The sequence below is a fragment of the Cyprinus carpio genome, chromosome A14, assembly GCF_018340385.1.
Source record: "Cyprinus carpio isolate SPL01 chromosome A14, ASM1834038v1, whole genome shotgun sequence".
Lineage (NCBI taxonomy): Eukaryota > Metazoa > Chordata > Actinopteri > Cypriniformes > Cyprinidae > Cyprinus > Cyprinus carpio.
In genome coordinates, this window is record NC_056585.1 from 1415920 (window position 1) to 1428033 (window position 12114).

Here is a 12114-nt window from a genome sequence, read left to right on the forward strand (position 1 = left end):
ATTAATACAGATCAGGTTTTTGATTTTGCCAGAGTTAGAGATCATGTGTGCCACATACTGTATGTCTCAAATGTATTCTGTCTTCTCTGAGGACAAATTTATATATCAAGTGTAGCTATAAGAAGATAATATAATGAAAAAGACAAAATTCAGTGCAAAATTGACAGGAGAGCGTCATCATGATTCAGTTAAAGTTGAGATAAAAATCAAGCTCTTATCTTCAAGACAGAAACTGCTCAAAAAATAGCTTACAAGTAGCCTACCTAAGTATGAATGTCTACAACAACGAATTTAGGTTAACACAGCTTACTCTAGAGAGCAGCAGAACCTACATTATTAATATCAGAATATATATTATTTTACAAAGTAATGCAGAATCTGTTCCTAGAAGAGAGAAATGACAGCACACGTGTGATTGTGCAGCTGACATGTCATTCAAATTCCCACCAATCGTGGCAGAGGCAGAGTGAAAGCTGAAGCTCATCAGCGTGTGTCAGACTGAGCAAAGCTCATTCAGAGGAGCATCTTCACACACCTACTGTACAGCAATGAGGGAGATCGTTCACATTCAAGCCGGACAGTGCGGCAATCAGATCGGAACAAAGGTTAGTTCAATGTATTTTCTTTTAATTTCACACTATGTGTCGTTTTAAAACTTTACATTTTGCATTTACAAAAACTATTTAGCATGCTGATGAATACAGCCCTTATACAGTAGGCTATGTAGAGAGAGAAATTAAACTTTGGGAAATTTTGGGGAAAAAAGTACCTGGAAGCCCATAGTGATTTTCAGTCATTTTCAGTTCTCCAACTGATTCTACAGTAAACGCATCGTTTTTAGTGAATGCGCGAAACATAGAGTGCGACGAGCGCAGTTTGATTCTTTTCGTAGAATCCAAATGTACTGCGCGACCAGTGTGGTTCGATTCTCAAGCAAATGATTCATATGATCCGGTTCTTCACAGTGAATCAAAACTTTACTAAACTACTTTTTAGAAATTGAAAAACAGTCCCATTTCCGACTCTTAAGAGTTCTCCTCTGTGAATTTATTTTTCAAGTGTAAAAAGTTATCGCAATGTGGACTCGCAACCAAAAATAACAAACAAACGGGTCCCTAGAGTTGAGTAAAGCTGCATGTACCTAGTGTAATTAAATTTGATCAACGCTTTGGTCATGAGAGAACACAAACCGCTACATTTTAAGGGCACACCCGCTGCATCTGGGTGTGTCGAGATGCGTCCTGCTGTGCGCGAGTATGCGCAGAATCTGAACCATCGCTTTATATCACAGCTCGGTTTGTGAAACTGTCTGAAATGATATCTCCTGAACTAACGCTGAACACCTTTGGCACATCTAGTTCTGGGAAGTCATCAGCGACGAGCACGGCATCGATGCAGCCGGGAACTATGTGGGTGACTCAGCGCTGCAGCTTGACAGAATTAATGTGTACTACAACGAGGCGTCCTGTAAGTATGTGTGTGTCAGTGTGTGTGAGTATGAATCAGTGTGCTGGTCTCCCCCTCACAAACTCACAATGACCTGCAACTTCTGAACGGTGCAGTCAGCTCAGAGGAATTTCCTGCGCTGCTCTGACCTCACCAGCATGTTTTATTAAACGATTTACCTTAATAAAAAGAAATATGAATTCATTTATAAATTCTATGTTGATTATTTTATTATCTATTTGTAAATATATTACATTTCAATAATTAATTTATAAATTATTTAATTCATGTGTCATCTGTTTTACAAGATACAAATTTGATATATATTTGTGTGTGTGTGTGTTTAGCTCACAAGTATGTTCCCAGAGCCATACTGGTGGACCTGGAGCCGGGAACTATGGACAGTGTTCGTTCTGGGGCATTTGGACAGCTGTATCGACCAGACAACTTCATCTTTGGTACTGTGTCAACATGTCAAGCTGTAATTTTTTTTTTTTTTTCAACTAGCTGACTTCTTAGTTGTGGGACCATTAGCTTCAAGCCAAAGAATGTATTAAAAACACATATACTTTTTTTTTTTTTGGAAGTAGTTTTCTTATAACCCATACTTTTATTCCTTCAAAAACATTTGTGTTAAATTAATTTAAATTAATATTCCTTCCATAAAAACCCCAGATAACATCAAAAAATAATCATAAATGACACTGCTCAAATCTGGCTTATTCAAAACTTGTATTGAAAGTTCATTTTGAAGTCAGATCCCAGTCGAAGCTTCATTTCATGCAAACATAATACTGACAGCACTACAGTTCATAAGTTGTTTCTTTTTGTCTGTAGACATCAGCCTAATTTTCCACAGTGCTGCTTAATGGAAAAACAGACAATAGTTATACATAGTATGAAGAGTAATATTTAGCAAGATTTTAGTTTGAAAGAAACATCTACACATTTTTAATGGTTACTATTTTTCATATTTCCTATAATAGTAAATAGTAAATTATTTAAATTATAAATTACCACAAATGGCATGGGTAAGCACAGCGTGCTGATATACAGCCATATCACACGGCTACAAGTGTGATATTACATTTATACAACAGTTCAATGGCACAAGTGGGTAAATACATAAGAAACAACAACAGAGTGTCTTTATAAACCCTCTTTTTGTGCAGAACTACTTCCTTTCGGCATGACTGAAATCTCAGTTTGTTAGTTTAACAACTCAGCTCAAGCCTCCATTACTATTTTGAAAACGTTGATTAAATGGCCGCTGATGCCCTGGAGTTCACATCTCCGAAAACGTCGAGGCACATTTTCAAATAGATGTTATCTATATAAACAAACCGCATATTTGCAGTCTAAACAACTACATTCTCGCCTTTTAACTTTTATTCTCGCTGTTGTTTGTCACTTCTCCGATCACAAATGCAGTTATGGTTTTATGATTACGTGGCGTGCTACACAACGCAACATGTTAAAAGACAGTAAAGTCATTATAATAATTAATTATGTCCCCACTGGATGCAACAAATGCCTCATTTGTAATGGGTCTTGTTGGTTTTGTGACGTCGCGCCAGGACACAGCATCACAGTATGTTAAGGGGCATAACATTTCTGTCACACGCTTAAGGTATTCGGCCAATCACAACGCACTGAATAGCTGGCCAATCAGAGCACACCTCGCTTTTCAGAAAGATGAGCTTTGTAAAAATCAACGCATTTCAGAAAGGCGGGGCATAGAGGAGAAACAATAATGTACAGTATGTGTAAAAGAATGTGTTTTTTGAACCTTAAACTGCATAAACACATTTCATTACACCAAATACACAAAATAATGTTATTTTAAGCAACATCATATGACCCCTTTTAAAGAAATGTAAAAAAAAATTATAATAACTGATAATAATTGAGATAAGAATTCTTTCAAAAACATGAGAAAATCTTAATTATTCCAAGCTTTTTACTGGTCATGTAGATCATGAGGAACTATTAATATAGTGTCCAAAATATATAGCTGGTAGTTTAAATAAAACAGGCATAATTTTCTCTCATTAATATCACTTCCAAAACTAGCATGGACAGCTTTTATTTTGAAATGAAGAAATAGATGACTATACAGTTTTTAATGACATTCCACAGACATAATGCATCTAGAATGCATCCCAGGAACGAACATAAACATCACATAGGCAATTATGAATGATGCACAATTGCTACACGGTTCCCAATAGCCAGTCACTATAACAACTATATTTTGTTTTCATTGCAAACCAGTCTTTTCTTATTGCATTGCTTTTGCAGGACAGACAGGTGCAGGAAACAACTGGGCCAAGGGCCACTACACGGAAGGAGCCGAGCTGGTGGACTCAGTCCTGGATGTAGTAAGGAAGGAGTGTGAGCACTGCGATTGCCTGCAGGGCTTCCAGCTCACGCACTCCCTCGGCGGAGGAACCGGATCGGGAATGGGGACTCTTCTGATCAGTAAGATCCGAGAGGAGTATCCAGACCGCATCATGAACACCTTCAGCGTCATGCCTTCACCCAAAGTTTCCGATACAGTGGTGGAGCCCTACAACGCCACGCTGTCAGTGCATCAACTGGTGGAAAACACAGATGAAACGTACTGCATCGATAACGAAGCGCTGTACGATATCTGCTTCCGCACACTCAAGCTCACCACACCCACGTATGGCGATCTCAATCACTTAGTGTCGGCGACTATGAGCGGCGTCACCACTTCGTTACGGTTCCCCGGACAGCTGAATGCAGATCTGCGCAAGCTAGCGGTCAACATGGTGCCTTTCCCTCGCCTTCACTTCTTCATACCTGGCTTCGCGCCATTGACAGCAAGAGGAAGTCAACAGTATCGCGCGCTCACCGTGCCTGAACTCACGCAGCAGATGTTTGATGCCAAGAACATGATGGCCGCTTGCGACCCAAGACATGGGCGATACCTCACGGTGGCCACTGTTTTCCGTGGCCCCATGTCTATGAAGGAAGTCGACGAGCAGATGTTGGCCATTCAGAACAAGAACAGCAGCTATTTTGTAGAGTGGATCCCCAACAACGTTAAAGTCGCGGTGTGCGACATCCCACCCAGGGGACTTAAGATGGCCTCCACTTTTATCGGCAACAGCACCGCCATCCAGGAGCTCTTCAAACGCATTTCCGAGCAGTTCTCGGCAATGTTTAAACGCAAGGCCTTCCTGCATTGGTTCACCGGAGAGGGAATGGATGAGATGGAGTTCACCGAGGCCGAGAGCAATATGAATGACCTGGTGTCAGAGTATCAGCAGTACCAGGAGGCTACGGCCAACGATGGCGAGGAAGCATTTGAGGATGATGAGGAAGAGGTGAACGAATGAACGACAGATTCATAGTTTTTTAAGCTGTGATTTTAACGTTTTGTATGTGGATGACTGAAGTCCTAGTAAACAAAGCGTGCTTGCAATAAATGCATTTTGAGGACCACATACACATCTACTGTCTTAGTGAATATTTTTGGTTTTTGTAATTTGCTACACTTGGACTTGAAATACACTTGGAATTTATTAATGTGGCTATTAATGATGAATATTGAACTGTTTAAATCAAATTATTCATTTAAGACCACTTAAAAATGTTTTCTGAAATGTAAAAATCTAGTTAAGAATTTAATATTTCCTTTGTGAAAAAGAAGTGTGCTTAATTGTATTGAATGTTCACTAAAGTGTACTTCAAATCTTAAAACAAATTTTCCAGTAAAAGCAGTTTTTACAATAAATGCTGTATTTGCAAAAAATGATAAAATGAATGAAATAAAAGACCGCTTAAAGAGAGACACTTCCATGACTGTTTCTTGACACACTTAAGTACACTTTTATTTCATTATGTTTTAATAATCTTTATTTTGATGTGTTGACTAACATTCTAAAGCACATGTAATTATATATATATTTTACTATAGTGTTATTTGATACTACAGTTAAAGTTAATATATTTTAAATGTATTAAATTGCAGCTTTATCATTACAAATGTGCAATTATGAATATATTCAAATACAGTACAAGTTTCAATAGAAATGACATTAAAGTATATTTTAGTTGATCATAAATGCTTGTCAGTATATTTGACAGTACTTGGCAGTAACCATATTTCAAAGGCAATAGAATAATGAAATTACATGTACAGTAAAGAGTTCTTAAGTCCTACTTAAGTGGGTTAAAAAAGTGCTGTAAAGTTAGCTTAATTGTGATTAATATCAATTTAAACTATGATACATTTTCATTCAATTGCAATTAACATGCAATTTTTCGCATTTAAATATATTGTTTCAAATTATATTATTTCCATAACAATGTATGATAAAGTGTATTTTCTTCTCTTAAGAGTTGGAGCAAATAATATTATATAGGCCTGGTTTCACAGACAGGGCTCAGATTTAGCCAGGATTAGGCCATAGTTCAGTTAGGACATTTAAGTAATTTTTATTAACATGCCTTAGAAAAAACATTACCTGTGTGCATCTTGAGACAAAAACAAAGGCACATATATATTTCAAGATCAGTCAGTGCAAGTTTCTTTCAGTTAAAACAGCTCAGATTTACACTTTAGTCTGGGACTATAGGCTTAAGCCTTGTCTGTGAAACCAGGGGGATAATGTTGCACATGAATAAATGTTCAATAAAAAGATACACAAGCTGTCACTGGGGCAGTACATTTTCAAAAGGTAAACCTTTATACTATAATTACCACTAAAGGGTGAATTTTGGTACATATCACTACCTTTTGAAAGGATACCATCCCAGCAACAGCTTTTGTACCTTTTTGTCTGAGCGTGTAGTCAGAGAGATTTGACTTGCCTCGAGTTCAAGTTGAGCTAAAATCCTATGGAGGATAGGTGAAGGTAGAGCCAGGCATTCTGAATAACACAAGCTTTGTTCATATCCGCTTGTGTCTCGTAACACACAGGCTCTTGTTCCAGCCTCAGACGCAAATCCTGCTCACTCACCCTTCTATTATTCTCAACAGCTGCTGAGCAAGCGCTCTACACTTAGCAGCATGTAACTAACAATAGAGGAAGTCCAGTCTCGACACAACTATTTAGAGCACAGTATTAACAAACACAAAGGGCTTTCAGCTGGATATTGTGTACCATCAGACATAACTTCTGTAATAGAAAATTTTAATTTTAATCTTGATCTCTGGACTCTGAGCATGTATAGAATTCGAAGTCGAGAATCCATATGGGAAAAAAGGAAATTGTTAAGAAAGTCCTCCATAAAATTAAAAGAAAATTAAATAAATTAAATTTAAATAAAATAAAGGAAATGGGAAAAGGTCAAATAAAACAAATGTAATAATTTCAAAAGTTAATATTAACTATATAATTAATAATTATATTAAAGTACTAAAATACAGTTGCTGTAAATAATGCAATAAAATACTATTTTAAAAATAAAACGTTTGTATATTTAATCAGGTTGCAAATTGATTGATTTATTTTTTATTTTCAAATTATTTATTCATATCTTCACATTTTTGTGATCAATATTTGCTAAACAGTTTTATAAAGAAAACATTATTGTGTGCCATTAAACCGTGTTAAATGTTTTAAATTCATTTTGAAGTACATGAAAACATTTTATGGTTATTTTAATATATATTATTATTTAATTATTTAATAAGCACAATTTGCATTTTTTATTTAAAAAATAAAGTTTGTATATATGTATTTTATTGTCAGTTTACAAAGTGATTTATTTATATTTTTATTTTCTAATTATTCATTCACATCTTTACATTTTGGTGATTTCTAGTTGCTAAATAATTGAATAAAGTTAACATATTTTTTACATAACATTAAGTGCTATATAATATTAAAATAAAATAATAATATACTATAATTAATTATATTTCATTTATAAAATAAAATAATGTTTGCATATATTTATTTTATTATCAGTGATTTATATTTTAAATATTTGCATCATATTTTTGCAGTATGTGTCTCTGTTATTCCCCATAAAGCTCAAAGATTGATACAGTGCTTTCACAAAAAACACGAAAGGTCCATGTGCGTGATATTTTGAAATATGAAATGGTTATTCGCAGGATCATGAAAGGCCGGTGCAGCTGGACGCAGGGCTTTAGAGGTCTTACTTTGGTATGTTTAACAGCTGCAGTCGACTCAGCTGAGAGGAAAGTGGGTCAGAGTGTCTCGCTCACATTCCTGTAAGAACCAAAACGCTAAAGCCTCCACAGTCCCAAGATAGGATATTAATGTCTAGGAATGACTTTTATTTTATTTTTTTTGGCAGTCATAAATATATAACCCAGTTAATGTGTTCTGTATTCCATATTCATGCTGGAAGTTCCAACAGTTTTTAGCCGCAGTATTACTAGCTCACTGTCAAAGCATGCGGGAGTGTGTCACAGCATGCCCAATAAGGCTTTGAAAATGTATCTGGAATCTACTGGAGTCTCATTTGTTTAAACCAACTAGACATCCTCAGATATATTCGATGTTGATGCTTAGCTTAGAGATGGATGCAAAGTAACACTAACTATGCAAAGTGTCTGCTTAAAATGCATTGTTAGAAAATATATATAGCTCATGTGCCTAAACATTTATATAACATGAGGTAGCATCATGAACATGGTGCCGGACTGCAGGCTTATTTCATTTCAGGTCATATTTATGGCTCTTTTCAAAATGTTTATACTAAAGCAAACTGTATTCAGTTAGATCATTCCTTATAGTAACAACACGGCAAACAGGACAGCAAACTAAACACACTCCAGACCTTTCTACTCATCCCATTTATCCAAGTCCCTTATATATTAGTATACCACAGATTAGAGTGTGTTTTGTCATTCAGAGAGCCATGAGGTGTAGATCAAACTTTTGCATCCCGTTATGAGAATGTGTCTCATCTGCATCGGATTTCTGAGCTCCATATCATTCTACCAGCATGCTTAATTCACATGTCATATCACTGTGGATTATTTTAAATAAAAATATTTTATAGTGGATGTTACAATAAAAAAAAAAAAAAGTGAAATATGAGAATAGTAAAAAATCTAATTAAAATCGAATTACTGTTTTTTTTTAATATAAAGAATACATGGATGGATCTATGTAAAACATAACATTAGGACTCAACTTGAGAGCTGCTTAATCAGCTTCTCAAAAACTAGGGTTGATTCATTTTAAATTAATCTCAAAAATACATTACACAACACTGACATCATCTGGACAGCACAAGAAAAACGCAAATGTCAACTTGACTATGCTTTTAAATTTTGGCTGGTTGCTAGGCTGTTTGAAGCCTCTCCATCTTTTTTCGTAAGTAAACTATATGGCGTACATCATTTGAATGTGTGCGATTTACCTCAATGCAAATGAACATAATTTTAGATTCAGTAAGCACTGTTCATATTTACCCTTAACTTTGCAATAAGATTCAAATATTGGTTTACGTGGGCATTACATTTATTCATAACAAACTGCCTTTTTAATAAATGGTTTGAAAATATTCAGTTTTTTTCTAGATCAGTTCTTCCCATGTCATGTTTAAGACATCAGCCATAAATAACCATATGTTCTACGGTAATGATATGGTACTAGCTTTCTTTTTTCAAACATGTTTCAAACCATAGATTATTTCCCTGCTGATGAAATCAATAGAAATCCTCATAGAATGTGTAACCGTTTTAATGGATATAATAGGAATTATATTGGAAACTGTAATGGTCCCTGTGGGTCTCTACCAGCTCTAATTTGTTGTCTTCTGTTGGTGGCATGTTAAATCCAATAAATCCTAAAGGAATATAGCTTAAAACAAACTACTGGTTGCCAGGTCTGCATAACAAAACCAGCCTGAAGACTAATCCAAAATAGCCTAAAACATACCTAGTGACCCTATTTAAATATCAAAACATATGCCACTCCCATACCTAAAATATGTTTTACAGTCACTGTTATGCATTCTACACAATTTCAACTTAAAAAAATCACTAGTAGTAATCATGCACAGTCTGCACAGTTTTATCATCAGTAGAATGTATAACATTTCAATGCACACATTTCAGTCAATGACAATTTATGCAATATGTCAAGTCTTTAAAAAAAATCGACCCTAGCCAACAGTTTGAGTAGCTTAATTCCATGAGAAAACCACAAACTTGGCAACACTGCTACTGGAAACCATTAAGTAATGGTTTTAATGTTTAACAGCTGATGGTTTGTAATATTTGAAATGGTATTTATACTTCTCGATGGTTTCTATTGTGTTTTCAGCAGGGTCATTTTGGCAGAAAACTGCATGGAGACCTTAAATCTACTATTTTGTGTTACATATGTTTACATAAAGGTACATAAAGGTTACCACCCCACTGAGAGCTTTTGTACCTTTTTTGGAGAAACCACCCTAAACAGACAGACTTGTTGACAATATAAAAAAAAAAAAAAAAAAACATTTTTCTTATCCTATAAACGTGATTTTATGTTATTACACTAAGTATCATTATTCAAATGACACTTGTTTCATCATAAATTAGATCTTATTATTATCTAAATTCCATATTCACAAATGCAAAGTTACAAATGGCAAGCCTCTTTTTACATTGTGAGAGAAGATTAATGTTCAGTTAGATTTTATGTCAAAAGCTAAAAACAGTAAAGCAGCTAAAAACAGATGAAATATGCCCTTTAATATTTCTGTTTAAAAATGTACATTTTCTATATCGTTATTTTTATTATTATACATTAGTGTCTTATGTAAATTTAAAATGTATATTTTTTCGATAACTGATGCTTATGCATCCTCTCTCCTTTTTTCTTTCTCTGTTTTACTGTTGTTGTTATGTTATAATGCATTTTAAAAGTGTTCCCGTTGTAGCCTATTATGAGATGTTGCTGTAGCTACATGCTATTTGTTGTTAATAAAGCATTAAAACAGACATGTGTGCCACATTAGCAAGACATTGTGAGTCTTACTCTTGTTCTTCTTGAACACAGGTCATGATGTGGATGGCAATGAATGTAAGGCTCTAATGATGAGGGCCCCCAATGGCATTATAAAGTTAAATCTGCCGCCATCTAATGGACTTATTTTGTTTTGCTAAAAACCAACCCTTAATAAAGTGCTGTGGTGTTTTTTTTTTTTTTTTTTTTTTTGCGCCATCTAGTGGTTCAGAGGAGATCCTGGTGAAACTTTATCCCCGTCTTACCCTTACTTTCACTGTTAAAGGGATAGTTCACCCAGAAATACACATTCTGTGAGATGGTCCTCACTGCAGAACACAAGATCCAGGGGATGTGGTTGATCCAGATCCATTTCCTCATACCTAAACCGTCTCCACCCCCTGATCCCTAAACCCACCCATCTCCACCCTCTAGATCTCGAACCCTGGATCTTGTGTTCTGCAGTGAGGGGCTACTGCATTCTATTCATTTACTCATGTCATTCATAAACATACAAATTCCAAAAAACAAAACAAAACCAAAAACTTGAGCTAGGACCCACCAGTTAAGAAGCGTTCCCGTATCGATATACCCTTATTATTTTGTCAATAATCATGTACTCACACAAGAAAAGAACATGTTGTCCATGTTAATCATGTACTCACACAAGAAAACCGATAACCTTGTATGTGGTTTTTCAAAGGAAACTAAGATGTGTGATAGAAGGATCAAAACCATTCTCATGCCGCTTGTGTTCAGCTGGCAAAAACCAGTCAGACTATAGAAGGAAGAAGAAAAAGTCCATGTAGTTGTCTGTGTTTACCGCATTACTCACCAGTGTCATTTCAGCAGCTTCACTATGGCACATGCTGCGCTGCTGCCTGCTGATCAGCTCGACCGTTTTTGTGGGGCCAGCTGTAAGTTTCTACGGGGCGTCGATTGACCTTCACGCCTGGAACACAGATATCCAGATGGAACAGTGGAGGTACGACCAGGTTAATACATTAGAACTAAGTGAATATCCTTTCATTGAATGACAATTTCTCATTTGCTCTGATTACTCTAAATGAAACATAACTTAGAACTGTCATCGTATGACTTACTTTCTCCTGTGAAACACAAAAGAAGTTTATTTAGAAAAATGTCTCAGTGAAAGTAGTTGCTTTTGTTGAATGCATTCTTTTTATAACATCATGGATGGCTTATTGCAAATTGTGCAGAAAAAGAAAGGTCTGTTGTGTGTGTTCCTGGCAGATGCACTTTTACTACAGAGAGGTTCTGGTAAACATGCCCTGTGATCCTCAAGCCTCATGGGTCTGTGATAGTGGTGACTGCGGTGTTCTCACATACGCAGAGCCTGGCATAACGGATCCGGACCGCTCGGGTCAGATCCCTGATGGGCCAGTCTGAGCGTCACATGACCACCAATGTCAGTGGTGAAGAGCCCTTCACTCTGAGGTAAGAGCAATCAAGTCGTACATATAAAAAGAAAGTACACTTAGTATATATATATATAATAATATATAGATATATATATATCTATATATTTAAAAAAAATTTCCGGAGAAATTGCAGTACAGTACAAGTAATTTACATGAAATTCTACAGAACACTTTTAACCATATAAAAAACACAATAGAAAATATTTATTAAATTAATTATAAATATCAACCACACTGAGCTGCCCTTCAATAAACTATCATCGGGCCTACTTTATATG

The 12114-nt window shown here is 35.7% G+C and overlaps 1 protein-coding gene across 1 annotated transcript; it reads left to right on the forward strand.

The window, feature by feature from the left end:
* The first annotated feature begins 464 nt into the window (after positions 1-464).
* Positions 465-4919, forward strand: LOC109049127 (tubulin beta-5 chain). Its single transcript, XM_042769679.1, has 4 exons — positions 465-605; positions 1359-1467; positions 1794-1904; positions 3748-4919. Exons 1-4 carry the CDS (start codon positions 549-551, stop codon positions 4809-4811), a joined length of 1341 nt encoding a protein of 446 aa, XP_042625613.1. The 5' UTR covers positions 465-548; the 3' UTR covers positions 4812-4919.
* The last annotated feature ends 7195 nt before the right edge of the window (positions 4920-12114 follow it).